At 45.4% G+C, this 17,405-nt stretch overlaps 2 protein-coding genes across 3 annotated transcripts in view; both read left to right on the top strand.

Annotated features, from left to right (window-relative positions):
* The window catches only part of zc3h3 (zinc finger CCCH-type containing 3), a 56,968-nt gene extending 45,925 nt beyond the window's left edge, over window positions 1-11,043 (top strand). For both annotated transcript variants that reach the window (XM_077014900.1, XM_077014899.1), the window contains exons 9-12: window positions 1,006-1,137; window positions 4,862-5,025; window positions 5,230-5,381; window positions 7,796-11,043. In XM_077014900.1, coding sequence (XP_076871015.1) covers window positions 1,006-1,137; window positions 4,862-5,025; window positions 5,230-5,381; window positions 7,796-7,839 — 492 coding nt within the window. In that variant the 3' untranslated portion in view covers window positions 7,840-11,043. The remainder of the gene's footprint in view (window positions 1-1,005; window positions 1,138-4,861; window positions 5,026-5,229; window positions 5,382-7,795) is intronic.
* A 1,710-nt stretch (window positions 11,044-12,753) lies between these two features.
* On the top strand, window positions 12,754-16,864 carry mafaa (MAF bZIP transcription factor Aa). Its single transcript, XM_077014897.1, has one exon. The coding sequence runs from the start codon at window positions 13,648-13,650 to the stop codon at window positions 14,599-14,601; it is 954 nt and encodes a 317-aa protein (XP_076871012.1). The 5' UTR covers window positions 12,754-13,647; the 3' UTR covers window positions 14,602-16,864.
* Window positions 16,865-17,405: the final 541 nt, after the last annotated feature.

Raw genomic sequence — 17,405 nt, 5'->3', positions numbered from 1 at the left:
CTCCCCCTCCTCTCTCTCTCCTTCCTTCTCTCTCTCCCTCTCTCCTTCTCACCCCCCCCCACCTCTCTTGGCCCCCAGCTGAATTTATCCTTGCTCCTTATTTTTGCGTGGATATACCATGAAGCATGGCTTGAGTTTGCGCTTGAAACTGAAACCATTCCAGTACATTTCTCACCCCCCCCCCCACACACACACACACACCCAGCCCACTCAAATACCTCCGAAACAGGAGCACTCCCGCCCCCGATGCCCAGCCTGCTGAGAACACCCCCCCCCTCACATAAACACATCAGGCAGGCGGTACAAGCCCCTGCTTGGGTAAATATTTCTGTAGCAGTTAATTAGACAGAAATGATATGACCCTCATTGAGTTGAGATTCTACTTAAGGAAGGTCTGGGTCCCCCCCCCCCCCCCCCCCCCCCCCGATCTATTTCCAGACTACAGAACACTCAATCATACACACATTCACACTTAGATTATTCATACATGCAGAAAATATTCACAAACTCAGGGTCTGCGAACTAGATGCGTAACTGTGTCACTGACACATACATCTGTACTGGTTAGGCATGAGGAGTGTTAATACCCTTAATGTACATGCCCTCTGGAGCAAGCACGTGTAACGTGTTTCGCCGAACTCGCGGTTCTAAGGTTGACCTGCCGCTGCCTCCCCTGTGGGGGGGACACCATGGAGGAGGACGACCCCAGGCAGCGCGTTTATCGACTGCCCCATGATCTGGTCATCTCCACAGCCCCTTACCGGCACTCTGTTCTCCAGACTTGCTACCCTGTCATGACAGTAACTCTCAGTATTAAATACCCGTATTGAATAACCATGATGTGTCTATTTTTCATAGTCTTGGTGGGCCATAACAGTAATGTTTTTGTGTGTGTGTGTGTGTGTGTGTGTGTGTGTGTGTGTGTGTGTGTGTGTGTGTGTGTGTGTGTGTGTGTGTGTGTGTGTGTGTGTGTGTGTGTGTGTGTGTGTGTGTGTGTGTGTACAGATGCCCGTGTGTTCATACTTCTTGAAGGGAATCTGCAGCAACAGTAACTGTCCCTACAGTCACGTCTATGTGTCTCGGAAGGCAGCCGTGTGTCAGGACTTCCTCAGGGGATACTGTCCTCAGGGAGAGAAGGTAACACCTTCACTCAGCACAGCACTCTCTCCAGCTCCCACACACACACACACACACACACACACATGCACGCACACACACACACACACACATGCACGCACACACGCTCCGTCAAGCTCTCGTTCTGGCCCACACACAAACGCACCATATTGGATCCTGGCTTAAATGGTAAAATGTAAATGTGCCATATTTTGTCAATTGTGATTTTTTACACCGCAATCGAAATTTGTCCTCCGCTTTTAACCCATCTGTGCAATCAGAACACACACACACACACACACACACACACACACACACACTAGTGAGGCTAGTGGATCACACGTGCCCAGAGCGGTGGGCAGCCCTAGCCCAGCGCCCGGGGAGCAGTTGGGGTTAGGTGCCTTGCTCAAGGGCACCTCAGTCATGGCCTCAGATCTGGGAATCGAACCCACAACCATCCGGTCACAAGACCAGTTCCCTACCACTAGGCCATGACTGCCCCATGACTGCTTATGGTGCCCGTAAGACTCCATCTCATGGTATATCGTACGTTTGTTGAGTGTGATCGTGTGTAGTCGAATCTCATGTGTGTACATGTCATTTAGGAATAGAGTAATAATGCTGGACTTTTTCATCCAAAAGCAAAAAACGCACTTTGCTCATTTCAGAACATTTAGTGCAGCACGGAGTCCAATTCACTCATACACATGGACGTGACCAGTTCCTGTTTCCCGACTGTGTTGGTTAAGCGTTGCTGCATCCTGCAGCATTTCTGAGCACAATGACCTGTGAGCCCTCGTTGAGATTCAGACTCTGATGATCACACACGCTTCTAGTTGCATGTGTTTCACCTCTACATCTTCTTAAAAGGAAGGCGGATGATGGTGGGTGGGTGGGTGTGTGTGTGTGCGTGTGTGCGTGTGTGTGTGTGTGCGTGTGTGTGGTCCCAGGACTTCCGCTCTCCTCCTTTATTTGCCTTTTATTTCCATCATCACTTCTCTTTATCTCTGTCCCTCTCTTCCTCCTCCCCTCCTTCTCCATTCGTTCATCTTTGCTTTTCCTCCATCGTAACAAATGCATTCTCTCGCTGTCAGGGCTCATTTAAATATTTGGGGTGAGAATGCGAATATATAAAGAGAGGGATATTAATATTTATTCTATTAGCCGAAGTGCTTAGGTCTGTAATTTTGCGCCGTCCCAAAAGCACTGTCTCAGACATGATGGATAGCGTGCCGTAATTATGGACGTGAAAAAGTGCTGATGACGGCAGTACAGGAGAGAGGCCAGCCATGGCACTGCCGGCAGAGCAGGGGTTAAAGCACATTCTCATCCTCTCCATTTCTCTCCTCCTCCTTTTTTTCACTCCATCTCTCTCCTCCTGCCTTGCTTCCACCATCTGTCTCTCTGTCTGCCGCTTGCCCTGCCTGTCTTCCTGTTGTGCTGTCTGTCTGCTCTCTCGGCTGCTAGCCGTCCCCCCTTTGGGGTTCTGTCCCCATCCGTCTTCCCCAGGTCTCTTCCTTTCCTTCCTCTTCCCTCTCTCGCTGGGTCTCTTTGCCCCTGTGCTCCCATTCTCTCCTTCTAGGCCTCTTTTCATAGCATATATTCTCTTTGTCTCCATCACACTCTCTCTCTCTCTCTCTCTCTCTCTCTCTCTCTCTCTCTCTCTCTCTCTCTCTCTCTCTCTCTCTCTCTCTCTCTCTCTCTCTCTCTGTAATGTAAAATTGTAAAATGTGCTGACTCGTTCTGCTTCATGGCCAGTAGAAAGCTCTTCTAATAGGCCCCAGAGACTTTTCCTGCCTACCTTAAATCAAGTGGAAAATTGTTAACTTGTGCTGGTATAAAGATGTTCCATCCACTTCTCTGTTTTTTTTTCTCTCTCTCCTCCTCTTCATGCATCTCCTTTTCCTCTCTTTCACTGCTTTTATGTAAATGAAAATGTACGGGCGAGCAGGATTGGCTCATACACGGGGCTTTCAAGGGCTCCTTTTGCTGAATGAGGCAGCAATTCACATCACAGTTAATGAACCTTCTCTTAGTGTCCACCTAACAACAACCTTATTCTTTCCTATTACATCCACGTCTGGCTATGCGGCAGCAAGATTCTCCTGTGTATCTGTGACTTATCACATGTAGCAGCCGTGCATCATAGAGCATCGTGTAGTTCTGCCCGATGGCCGTAACGTGTCTCGTACAGTGTGTACTGACCCAAGAGCAAAGCATCTGTAAAGATCTCACCCCACCTTTACAGTATTGCATGGGTACTTGGTTATTAGGTAGGTCTGGGTGTTTTGGTGTGGTGTGTGGGTGTGTTTCGGTGTATGGGTGTGTATGGATGTGTAAAAACTTAAGAGTCGTGGAAGAAGGACACTCCACGTCGACGTGATCAGGCAAACTAGAGACAAATGGCCATTCAGAAAGAGCGAAAGGACCCGCCTGCTCCTTAGAGATGGGGTGAAATTGGAATCGACTGAGCTTGGGTGAAAAGGGATTTAGCAAATTGGAGCAATTAGCCACGAGTGTGGTGAGTGATGATGTTGTCTATAGGATGATGTAGGGGGCATTAGAGGGCAGAACTTGCAGCCAGCGATAATCTCGTCCCATGAGACAGTTCGTGTGTTGTAGCGTGCATGGAAGTGTGTGCACGTTTTCATTAAGAAACAACTTTCTTAGTCGGGTAACTTTGTGCTCTTGGAAGATTTGGTGTGTTACACGTGTGCTCCACATGTAGCTGGTCACACGTGCTACAGTAAAGGGGGACGTGCGCCATGCGTGGTATCCTCCCCATGCTCTCTTATTGATCATATGGATTTCTGACCCATTGAATGTTTCACTTCTTGAGGGATCATGTGAACTAGAGAGTAAGACCATCAGCCGCTAGACAAACATCTTCTCTGATTTAAGAGAAAAGTCTGTTTACCGATATAAGACCAGTTATTTGTTTGACAATATTATTCTTTATCTTTTGCTTGCTCATACAGATGTTTTTTATGTCAGTGTTTAGAAACTTTGGTCTCACAACACACAGTCCTAACAGAAGGTAAGAGTTTTCCCCTGCAGTGTGGGGACATGTAAAGGCATTTGCTGTACTGCCTCTAATTTTAGCTGGACTTGCAGCTTTTTTTATTCGATGTGTAACAGAGTGAACTGGGGGCCACTGCTAACTTTTTTTTTCAGCCACAGAGTCAAATTGTACATGTGAAAGTGGACCACAGTGTTGTCCCTCGGTCATACTTCTGGCTGCTTTGACAGAATGTCCACACTGTTCCTGGAAACATGATGCTATAGCCACCCACACCCCTCCAGACAAACACAGAGACACGCGCGCTCTCACACACACACACACACACACACACACACACACACACACACACACACACACACACGCTCTATTTCAAGTGCAACCTGCTCCACATACACTCTCTAGCTTCTCACACACACATAGCTCGTGCCCCTCACCCCATAGTGGGTATAATTAGCTTTTCTGACAGGTGGAACGGATCAGATCTCCTCAAGAATTAAGATACCAATTTACACCCATATTACACACACACATACACATACACACACACCCACACTCCAAGTCACTCACTCTTTTGCCCTCACACACATACACATGCAAATATCCTTTTGCTTTGACTTCTGTATACATGTGTTCCATCCAGATCAAAAATTTGCTAAATTGAGTACCAGAATGATAACGGTCTGTGATAACAGTGAGAACACACTTTATCTCGTTCCCCTGTAGTGTAAGAAGAAACACACTTTAGTGTGTCCAGAGTTCTCCAGCACGGGTGTCTGTCCCCGTGGGTCCAAATGTAAACTACAGCACCGGAGGAGAGACAAGCGTCCAGGGTCCAGCTCGAACACAACCCCAGCCAAGAGAATCCGCAGCAGAGATGTGTTGAAGAGGTGGGCCCTGCGCAGAGCCCTCGCCCTCACTCACGGCTCCTGCCGCCACGGCCGCTCTTTTATCGCAGTCATTAAAACTTCTGCACACTTAAAAAATGTGTACACTAGATGAAATGATTCACTTTGGCTGTTCAGAATGACTCCCGTTGTCTTGTTCAGGGACAGGGCCAGTCTGACCTAAGGCCATTGTTTCTGTCTGTTCAGGACAGAAACGGATGCTGCAGAGACTGAGGGGGGCACAGAGAGTTCGGGTCCAGCAAAGCTGCCCTCTTTCATCTCTCTGTGCAGTTCTCCAGACCCCCCAGAGAGTGCGGAGCGCCCTATCTGCCCCCCTGGCGCAGGACAAGAGGCCACAGGTGAGACAAGGGGACCCCACTGAGCACCGGGCCGCAAGCAGCTGGCCCAGAAACATGCCTGCTAGAGCTCTCCCTTCTTCTGTGCTCTTTCTTAGTTTTTGCTTGTGATGCTGGTAAACTTGGTATTCACTGTGAAATTTCCCAAACAATGTATGGTTATCTGTGACATATACTGTTGTAATGTCATGGTGTAGTGTTTGTAGAAGGGGCTCTGAAATTGGTAGTTTGAGTATAGGACTCAAAAACAACAAAGTTTATATATATTATAGTTAGGAATGAATAGCATATTATTTGGATACAGATATAGATGCAAACACATTTAGGTTTAATATTTTTATGTTTAAGAAATCTATTTTGAGCATTTACGGATTGAGAGTAGAGAGCTATAATGCTTATGGGCTTTTGGAAGGGGTAATAATATTTAAGAATGGGTTGGAGAGGTGATAAAATGCTTAGGTAAGGGGTGATGATATTTAAGGGTGGGGTGGAGAGGTGGTATAATGCTTAGAGAAGGGGGTAATAATATTTAGTTTTGTTGTGGAGCTTCAGCACAGCTGAACATGGTGCTGACAGTCTGACTGATAGAGGATTAGAGCAGTGGGGCCCTCTCTCTCTCTCTCACACACACACACACACGTGTACGTATACGTGCACTAACGCACTCACACACACGCACCACAAACAGCCCATGACCGGGAGCCTGCCTCCATATCGTGGTGTGTTGAGTGTCCCCCACGGTCCACACACCTTGCAGCGCTCCACAGATCAAGGCCTCCTTCCCCACACAGTTAGGGTCTGTGGGAAAGCTTGTCTTAATATTTTGGTCTTTCTAAAAAAAATTGGCTTGGTTTCCTTTGAATGACCTGGCTGTGACTCAGCTGTCTTCTTTTTGTCACTTTTACTCCTCCCTCATCTTTCTCTTTCCCACTTTCCTTATTTAGTTCCGAATGTGTTCTCATTAACCTCTGACCTCGCATTCTTAGCCATCAGTCGCGGTCCCCTGACAATCTGGCTCCAGCTCACACACGTGCCTGTTCACCAACCTCCACCCATTAAGTAGGTTTTCTAATTTAAGGAAAACGTATCCTTACTTTCTTGAAAACTGCCTCCCTTTCTCGTATAACTGTGTAGAGAAGAGTGAGGTTCTCAGGTTTGGTCATCTCAGTGCTTCTGCCTGTAGTTCATACATGCGTAGTGATCCCTGCCATTCTCAGATGCTGAGTTGAGGTGTATTCTCAACTTCCAGGTAACTCAGCATCTCCTGGATGGAACAACAACAACTGTGACATCAGTCCTCCTTCCTGTGAGAAGTTGGTCATTTTTTTTCTAGTGGATCACAGAGCGTGATTAATGTGTTTGGTAAACGGCTCCCCAGTGGACAACTAGTTGGTCATGTCAGAACGGGCGTGTGAGCTATGCCTGACTGATCAATCCTCTACCGTAATCCGTCGGTAAACACGTCAAGTATGCCTAATTTGGAAATCAGCAACTTTAAACAAAGCTACCGGATCTCTTTTGCTAAGTTGCATACATTTGCATAACAATTTGCATAAATTACATGTTTTAAGGCTCTATTGTGCCATTAAAATATTTAGTTACTATAGATTCTGACGGTTTATTATAACCGCTAAATCCTTTGGTTGCTAGGTAGCGAGCCAGTTTCTGTCATTCTATCATGCCGTCGTAAATGTTAGGCAGTCGTAAATGTACTTGAGACAAGCTCAGGACAGAAGGACACAGTTTGGAAGTATAACAACCAACCTGATATCACTATGTTCTGTTATAAAATAATAACATTTACATAATTAGAAGTTCTTGCAAAAAATGTTGATACACTGACACAACGCTAGGCCGCTTGTACTCGGGGTAATGGTAGGGATGCTGGAGGGGTGTTCAGTAACCTTAGAGATCCCTTAGCAATGCCGTTACTGCACACTTTGTTAGGCTCAGGGGAGTAGCATGCACCTGTGAACATGTAGCCGGGGCTTCTCTATCAGTAACTACTGCTGCTACACACAGTTAAGTGTTACTAATGAGTGCACAACCCACCACATGCCTCATGATGAGGGGTCTGGAGAACCTTCCTCCACTTTAGATAGATTATCTCAAACACAGTGTGTGAAAGCACACACACTCACACACACACACACACACTCTCTCACACACACACACACACACACACACACACACACACACACACACTCGCACACTCTGTCTGTCTCATCCAGAAGCAAAGTGCTTCTGTTCTGAATTAATAGGAGGAGGAACCAGTTTGTATGTGAAAAAATAGATTTGTTTAAATATATAGATTGAAAATATCTGTATGATTATCTAATTATATATAATTAAAATATAATTTATATATAAATCTTCTCTCTTTCTCTCTCCCTCCCTCCCTCCTCCTTATGTTTTAGGGAAGAAACTGCACATCAAGCCGCGCTTCTCCAGCCTAAACTAAAGCTGGAGGTTCAGGGCCTCTACAGACTCTTCACTGGGAGGACTCTTCACTGGGTGGACTCTTCACTGGGAGGACTCTTCACTGGGTGGACTCTTCACTGGGTGGACTCTTCACTGGGAGGACTCTTCACTGGGAGGACTCGTGGCTGCACCAGCACAATTCCCCTGATTATTCAGGATTGCCACATGTCCCCATGCTGGTTACACATATGAGTAAATTCCCCCAAGCCTCCCTCTGCTGTGAACAGTAAATATGAGTGGCTATCTTGGACTAGAGCGGATATAGAAGTATGCATGACATGGCAGCACAGCAGTATTAACAAAACCAGGAGCAGGAATGAACTCCCAGGAGTCACGCGTGAGCGTGTACAACACCGCGTCTCCCTAGTGTGTGTATTTGATCGTATGCGTCTCTGGTCATGTACCTCTCTGATCATATAATTCTCTGACCTCTCTGGTTAAGAACAGTGCAGCTGCTCCTGTCTCCTTAATCTCAGGGACTCTGCATGTGTCACTTTTAAAGCAGTGTCATTTCAGCAGTTTTATATTATAATAGAAATATTTTATTGAGTTATATTTAAGTTTGGTATGCTTTTACTTTAAATGAAAGGTTCAATTAAAACTGGAGATTTTCTGGATTTGTGTGTGTACGCGTGCGCGTACCTGTGTCTAAAGTGGCCAGTTCAGCTCTGCTATGCTTGCGTGAAATAGGTGTGAGAAAATCACCCTAATAGATTGGCGACTGTGCTCTGGTTTTTAAACTCTTATAACACACAGAAAAATGTTCTAAATAATAAAACTTGCATATGGGTGAATAACAATAATTTTGATATGAATAGTCAAGCCACTTTGTCTAATAAGTGAATGAATGTTAACACCGCTCTTCCCGTCGGTGACACAGCTCGTTGTGTTGGTGTTCTGCTGTGGCCAAATTCATCCCTGTATATTCCTTAGTGTCACTTTTCTCCTTTTTCCCCCACTGGAAGTTTGCTTCAGGAATCTGCACATACAGATTCTCTCTTCTTCCTTTTTCTTTTCCTCCCTCTCTGTCAGTCCGTCTCTGCTGCTCCCCCACTCTCTCCACACACACACACACACACACACACACACACACACACACACACACACACCCTCTCGTAATGTAATTAGAGTGTTGAGTGATAGAGAGGTAGACGCTGGATGATGTCTGGTGTAATCCCTTGCCTCGCTCTCGCTGTGCGGAGGCCCCTGATATTGTGACTATTAATACTCTGTTTAACCAAAGCCTTGCGCTCGATGACAAACGAGCACTGGTCGCTACGGGAAACCCGGTTAACCGTTGCCGCCAGCAGCGACAGGGGGCATTAATACACCAATGTGAAGGCTTCGCTTCGGAGCGCGACTCAGCCGTGTACCCCGACAGGCCCGCTGCCGTGCTAACGAGATAACGGCTGTCTGCCTGACTTACTGTACACCTGCCACACATGGAGGAGGCGGGACCGCACTCCTCTGTCTGCAGCTCTGTGGCACCCGGAGAGGAAGTGCACGATCGCAGGTTCAGAACGGGCCGGTTGTGCTTTGATGTGGGGTTGTTGTTTTGTTTTACCAATAGCATGTTAAGTGTTTCATACACAGAATGTTCAGTCCTGTTTTTAGATCAAATGTTCATGGTTCCATTATAGGTTTTTAAGTCCACAGTGTAGCATTATCCACAGTTTGGAAGATTTGTCTTTTTAAATGGACTGCTGGCTCGTTTTAAGGTGGATTACACAGGAATACCTCGTACAGGAGAATGGGTAAATAATAATAAATGATAATGGACACGTATGTAAATCATCATCACTAGGAAGTCTAACAGCCAATGGAAATGCCAAACCACACCTCCTGTATGACCTTCCGTTCTGAAAACACACAGAGGTTCATTAGAACAAAGCACTGAAGGGACGAGAGGGCGACGTGACCCTCTGTAGACGCCCAGCAGCCCCGCTCCATGTTACCCAAGGAGAAAAGCACGTTCTCCAAACAGGACGCGGGTACGGCACCATCCTTCTTCCTGTCCTCTCTCCACGGAGGGGATGTAAGTGTCTGAGACGGATGCCGTGGCTCTCCTCAAAGCTCAAGGCGACATGCTGAGCTCGGCAGACTCTAATTAAGATCAATATTTCAATTTTTAGTAAAACCGCATGTGAAAAACATCTATTTCTCTTTTCTTCTTTGAACATTCTGACTTGAATGGGGAGGAAAGGGGAACGAATGAAAGGTCAAATATAATTTTTCTCTACCTCCATAGATTGCAGAAACATAAAAAAAGACAAAACTTATTACAACTCAGCAAAGAGTCTGCCCCATCAATAAAGATCATACTTTCTCCGCAAGTAGTTCTTCATTAGTTTCTCCCTCCTCCCTCTTTCGCCCCTCCCCTCTCTTCCTCCATCTATTTTTCTTTCTTCAGTCATTTGTTTTAGTTTTGCTTCTCTGATAGTAAACGTTTCTGTTTCTCCATAGACTTGTGCATCTGCTCCTGCTCCATTTGTATTCACACCCCCCGGTGTCACAGTTCTCAGTTGCTCCTCTCACCTTTCTGACCCGCATGCCCACATTATACCCCCAAAACCCGTCAACCCTGCGGTCTCACACAGGACCCCGGTGTTTGCACTGCAGTGCCATACTGCTCTTTCTACACCCTTTGCTTTTTTGCTGCGAAATTCAAATAATGTGATGTGCAAGTATACATGTACAATTAAAGCTGTATCCCTGAGCAGGTTTTTAAAACACCTCCCTCTCCAACGCTGTCTTTAAAATCCCCAACAAGAATGCACATCTGTCCCTTTGGTTAATGGGGGGTTAACTAGACTAAATCCGTCTCTGTAAATGCCCCCCCCAGCCCGGGTCCTGGCACCCCACATGCTCTCAGTCTCCTGCCCCCCTATTCTTCACCTTGGACGTGCCGGTGTCCATTTCGCTTAAGTCTGTAAAGCTGCACCAGCAGCTATCTCCCAGTATGCAAAGGTACAATGAAAGCCCTGACTTCAAAATTTACGGCTCAAGCCCTTGGGCTACATCCACACCCAGCCGGCATCCGCTCTCTCAACGGACCACGCCAGAGCTTCTTAAATGTTTCATTTTTAAAGTGTACTGCTTAGCTTGGACTTTGGGGTCCACTCGTGCTTATTTGATAAAACACCTTATAATGACTTAGCGCACCTCGAGCAGCCAGATATGATTTGTCCCTTCATATCACTTTTTACCCCCGTTTTCCCTCCGTAGGCAGATTTGAGTGCAGAGAGTGCCTGTATTTCACTGTTTGCTGTATTTCACTGAGCTTAAGCACACTATCTTACAGTGCCACTTCAGGTTGAGGAGGCCTCAAGCTACTGCCTCCCAGATACAGACCCTAGTTTACTTGTGGCTTGCATAAATTATGCAACAATTTATTTTCTGGTGGTATTCAACCCAGGCTAATGCATTGTAAAGTCTTGCTGGGGAAAAATACAGAAAGAAAATTTGGACAGTTCTGTCTTATTTTAGCAAGTCTCTCTTAACATGTCATTTTATATATAGGCTGCTCAGTCTGTTTGTTTTCCTACAATACTTTACCGCACTCCTATATGTTCAACTAAAACAAGGTTTTAAACATTTACCTATAACATTACACCATATATTCAAACCACGCCATAGATGCGTTAAGCTTCGTATCTTCAGCCCTAAACCGTTCTTCATCTTTCCATATGTCCCCCAGAACGGCGCGGGTCCTGATTAAGACACGCGCCTCTACGGCGGAGGCGCGCGTCGTGTGGGGCTTAATTATTTGTCGATCCGCGCAGATGAGTCGAGATGCAATTAGAGGTTAATTGCGAATGAAATCCGGAGCGTGGCCGGTGCTTCAGCGGGGACGAGCGTGATTAACTCATCCGCTCGTTTTACTATTTTTTTCTCTCTCTTCCGGTGGAAATGTGAATTGATTTTATTGCCAGATATAACGGCGCTTAGTTCACAACTGCAAATAGGTAAAAAGTGAAATGAGCAGAGTGGAGGAATCGAAGGACGTTAGTGTTATCCCCGCGCGTGCTGCCAGATCAATACTTACTTGAACGAATGTTCTTACCGTTATTTCACTTTACGTAGAGAGATGACCGTACGTGCGTGTGTTTGTGTGTGTTTGTGCCTCTCAATTCCCCACCTCTATCAATTTAGATATCAGTTAATTGTTAGTCTGTTTGGTGTATAGACGATGTACGTTTGCCTTCACACGTCAAGGTGTACTTTGATATTTATCACGGTATGTTCTAGACTTTTTTAATGTATCCGCATTTGCACCAGTCCGTCTTTTCGAAACTATTTTGTTTGCACCTTCTAAACCATGATGGTTTTCTGGTGTGGTCATTCATACCGTAAAAGATTAAATAAAGAACCACATGGTCAGTGTCGGATGCACGATGCAGCAATGTAAATTACTTTACATTAAGACAACAGTATTAGAAAAGTAAAGATTCTCTTTTCTTGCGCATTCTGCATGTCATTCTTTCCTCATTCTTTACAGTGTTTATAAAACACAGTGCAAATTTAGACTACGTCACATCATTCTTACTTTTAAATTTGGATGTTTCGGCTTTCATCACCTCGACATTGGCCATAGTTATAATATCAAAACTGAATTTCCATGTAAACATTTTCCAAAATTGCGCTTCCGTGCGCTCGACTCCTCTGTATTTGAAGACGTGCAGGTGTCGCTAGGGGGCGGGTCAAGGCGTTTCTGCTGCAGCCGGCGCTCAGTAGCTGCACGCTCGCGCAAGCCAGCTCTAGCACGAGGCTTGCTGGAGGAAAATGCAAATATCCCGGGACCAGCTCTTCCCATTGGTCCGCCGTGTACTCCGGGTGGGAGGGGCTGGCCCACCATGTGTATAAATAAAACCGTTCAGCGCCCTTCTCGCTACTTCAGTGTCACTGCGTGATAGCGGTGGGATACAGAATACAAGTCGTAAAAGAACATAAAAGGTGTTTACAGGGAGCTACAATTTCATACCCCAAAAGTATAACAAAGGTAACCCTAAAACGGAAGAGAAGCCACGCAGGTACCGCAGGATATCTACTGACAGACGTTAGTGTCGTGATGAGGGCTGTTATTGGGGAGTCCCATCGCCGGAGCCTACTGTGATTTTATGTGCATCCTGGCTGTGTTTCTTTGCGACTTTCTGAACTAAAACATTCCACTGGACTCGAGTGGCAAAAGTCTTATGTTCAAGTTGCCGCGCGCGTGCAGTGCTGTGACTGTTGTATCCGAGCGAGGACAGGCTCCGGCCCTGTCCCGATGAACTTACATTTCATCGTGATTGATGCTTTCTGGCTTGTGCAAGGACTAAAGCACAGTGACGAATAAGGATAATCCGAAACTAACAAAAGAGTGAAGAAAGACGAATGTTTCTGATATTTGCACACTAAGGACGCATTTGCAAGAAGGCACAAAACTGGACTGAGGTGAACCGAGGACAAGACAGGTTGGTGGATCTGGTGGTTTCAAGTTTCTGCCGTCCTGGCCAGTGATATTAAAGTGTGCATTTGACCTAGGAGAAGTTGTCAACAAGAAGAGCGCAGAGGCTAACTGGCAGGTGTACAAGTTCATTTACATGTGTAGTCTACGTATATTCCCGCCGCTATAAATAGACGCCGTTTTTAGGACTAATCTGACTGTAGAGTAACACCGGCCCTCTCGTATGTATTAAACGCCCCACCTTGGTTGTATCTTACCGGAGAGGACCGCCTGCCCGCAGTCCCAGTGCAACCCACCCGAGTCGCTTTGGCTGTAAGGATAGGTGTCGTCGCATGGACTGACATGGCTACTGATCTCGCCATGAGCGCCGAGTTGCCCAACAGCCCCTTGGCCATAGAGTATGTGAACGATTTCGACCTTATGAAGTTTGAAGTTAAAAAAGAGCCCCCTGAGTCCGACCGCTACTGCCACCGCCTGCCGCCGGGCTCCCTGTCTTCCACGCCCATCAGCACACCCTGCTCCTCCGTGCCTTCTTCGCCCAGTTTCTGCGCGCCCAGTCCGGGTGCGCAGCCGGGCCAAAACCTTGGCAATGGCATGAATACTAACAGCAACAACGGTGGAGGTAACAGCAACAACAATCAAGGCGTTTCGGGCAAGCCCCAGCTGGAAGACCTCTACTGGATCCCCAACTACCAGCACCACATCAACCCGGAGGCCCTGAACCTGACACCGGAGGACGCCGTGGAAGCGCTCATCGGCAACGCACACCATCACCACACCCATCACCACCACCAGCCCTACGAGAGCTTCCGAGGGCAGCAGTACGTGGGCGAGGACCTCTCCACGGCCTCGAGCGGCCACCACCATCCCGCGCACCACCACCACCACCACCACCACGGCCATCACGCGCACGCGCGTCTCGAGGACCGCTTCTCCGACGAGCAGCTGGTCAGCATGACGGTGCGCGAGCTCAATCGGCAGCTGAGGGGCTTCAGCAAAGAAGAGGTGATCCGTCTCAAGCAGAAACGGCGGACCTTGAAGAATCGGGGCTACGCGCAGTCGTGCCGGTACAAGCGCGTGCAGCAGCGGCACATGCTCGAGACTGAGAAGTGCACCCTGCAGAATCAGGTGGAGCAGCTCAAGCAGGACATCGCGCGCCTGGCCAAAGAGCGGGATCTGTACAAAGAGAAGTACGAGAAGCTCGCGAGCCGAACCTACAACGGCGGCGGCGGTACCAACAGCCGGGACCCGTCCAGCGGCAATCACGGCAAAACCTCAGCGGAGTTCTTCATGTGAGAATTGCTCGTGTCGTAGACTTTTCCCTACACACCAACGTGTGCATTTTTTAAACTTTAATTTGTATCTCTTCTAGTGTGAGCCTTTATTTACAGCGCCTGCTTTTGAGAAAGGCTAGATCCACTCTAAACTTGTACTATCATTACATATAGCTAGGCCTACATATTTAAATAATGGATCATGCACACTTCAGAGTTTGTGCGTATACATTCACGTTTAGTGTTTGTGCGCATATATTAAGATGTTCCTCCATAAGTCTTAATGGGTAGTGTGCTGTTATAGAATCTGTGAACGGACTTCCTCTCTGTACTAAACATGGGATCACCTATCACTTTCTGGCAAAATCCTTGCTTTTCTGGTTCAGTAGTGTAGCGTAGTGCTTTTTTAATAAAACGTCTTACAGAGCCACTCAAACAAACCAACTACGTGTTAAAACTGTACTATTGTTCTCAGACATTTTAACGCCACAGGTACATTTCTGCTTGTCTTAATGGATCGACAGCACGAGTCTTAAAGTCGTGAGGAAGCTTATGAAACAGAATTTTTTTTGATCGGACTAAAGAAGAATGCAAGCAATGAATGAATGAATGAAGGGAAATAGCAATACTTCGTCGTCTTTCTACAAATTCTCTTTGACAGTGTGTAACTTCCGAGCGACTCATGAACTTCAAAGGAGCGTATGAGCATTGCAAGTCAACGTTACCCTCGACCCTGCATGCGGGACATGTATGGTATCTCAACATCGCCAAGTCCTTTGTATCTTCCCCGTACACCCGGATGAAAAGCATGGCCCTTCATCACCCTGTACCCCTCCTCCCCCCTTTCTTCTACTCTATGAACACGGTCTAATAGTGCGTCAGTGTAACTTCCTACACCGTGGTGAAGATGCACCTGACTGCAGCATACACGCAGTAGTTCAAGACTTCAGGAAAGTTACAGGAAAGAAATGCGGCTAACCCAGTAACTTCATTCGGTTTTTACTATTGATCAAACTGACAAAACAATGGCACCTAAACGAACTGATTCAGTTTTTAGTTATTTATTCTCTCATGTAAATATGTAGAGATGAGTTAGTGTGTTAATTTACATTACTTTTTAAAGATTTTTTTTGCTTGTTTATTTAAAACGTCTTAATACAATGTTTGTATGTATAAGCATGCAAATGGTCAGCGATATTCTCCTATCGAACATGTTCAATATAAAAAAGAGACGCCTACACCATACCAAGAAGAATTTGGATTGAGCCGAAATCTGTACTGATCGAATGTGACATCGTTACTTGATCTGGACGGGGAATTCATTCACTACTGTATATCCGTGCACCAAATTATCTAAAAAGAAATTAACACAATGAAATCACCCTGTCAATAATGTTCTTAAAAGGCAATAGGCTACGAATGAAAAACCTTTTGTAGTGATGGTAGATGTAGTTTTAAAAAGCTCCGCCATCTCTAACATGAAAATGATTTAGCATACAGTCGCCACTTGAGTTTTCGAGCGAAGATGAAGGGGCCTCGTTCATTTCCACGGTGTGGGGATTACGGAATGATTTCATCATGACTAAACAATGCTTCATTTCGTGCATTGTGTGTTAACTACGGAAAATGACATGCTATGCTGATGAAAATAATATACTTATGAAGCTTATTACTTATCCTAAGGCTGTCATTAACTTAATTGCTAATAGACTGATTCATTACAGTCATTTCAGGACGTAGTTTTAGGAGGTTGATCAAATTGTGGTCATTTGGCAAGTGTTTTTTTTCTTTGGTTAATGTGGAATAGGAACGATCCCAGTACTGTATTATAAAAATAGCACTAATCTTCAACTAGCCTCAATGGCTTATGGAAAATGAAAATAAATCCCATTTTGCTCACACTTCCTGCTAAAATTCAACAACCTGTTTTACACGCGAGTCGTAGGACTCTTACATGGTGTCTCCACTTATTCATTCATTTTTTTTATGGTAAGCCGGAACCCACTTTAAATTCCTGATTCAATTCTAGCGCAGTTTTAGCGCGCTCTCTTCACATTGGTTAAATACATCGGGGCTAGAGATTACGTAACCTCACGAGCGGGATGCTATTCGCCTCTTTGCGCTGTGCTGTATGTGTAAAAACTGTACATATGATTTCTATATATTTATTCAAGAAACATTTAATGTCCTTACGTGTCAATACGTCCAAACTAAAATGTTTCTGAATGGAATGTTGTTCAGAATATTGTTTTCATAATGTTTAATAAAAAGTTCTGTCAAACGCTTTTCGCTCCATCCCTCAGTTTCTCCAGGTGGACTTAATACAGCTTAAAAACATAGTGAAATTATTTACTCATGTTTGGGCATTTATATTTTTCTTTGGTAATATCATATGTCTATACACCTGTTATCATGAAAAAGCATATTTCGCAAATAATATTTAACTAAATTAAAATACGAATCTGTTCAAGTTATAGTCCTGCATTCTTTGATGTTAGAAGTCACAAAAATTAATTACGATAAAGTTAGACCAATTTCATCATCGTCATCATCATCATCATCATCATCATCATCATCATCATCAATCTGCTTTTAATTTGGGAGCCTCTACCTTTCCTTAGCCTACACAAAGTTCAACTGTCGGTCACAATTTTATCAGTGATTTCTAAAAATCGCCAGCGGCAGAAAAACAGTGATTTTACATTACCATCTTTCCAAAATTACTGGAAGCAATTAACGAGTTACGTGTTTACAAAATGATTCATACATGTTTTAAATTCGCTCTGCGTATTAATTTACAGCTAAATGTTTTAATTTCTTAAAACA

Source organism: Brachyhypopomus gauderio, chromosome 8 (assembly GCF_052324685.1).
Source record: "Brachyhypopomus gauderio isolate BG-103 chromosome 8, BGAUD_0.2, whole genome shotgun sequence".
NCBI lineage: Eukaryota > Metazoa > Chordata > Actinopteri > Gymnotiformes > Hypopomidae > Brachyhypopomus > Brachyhypopomus gauderio.
Note: the sequence above shows the minus strand (reverse complement) of the source record. Positions and strands in the feature narration are given on the sequence as shown.

Coding starts and splice junctions, on each gene's coding strand:
- mafaa (XM_077014897.1), top strand. CDS start 13,648: ATGGCTACTGATCTCGCCATGAGCGCCGAGTTGCCCAACAGCCCCTTG.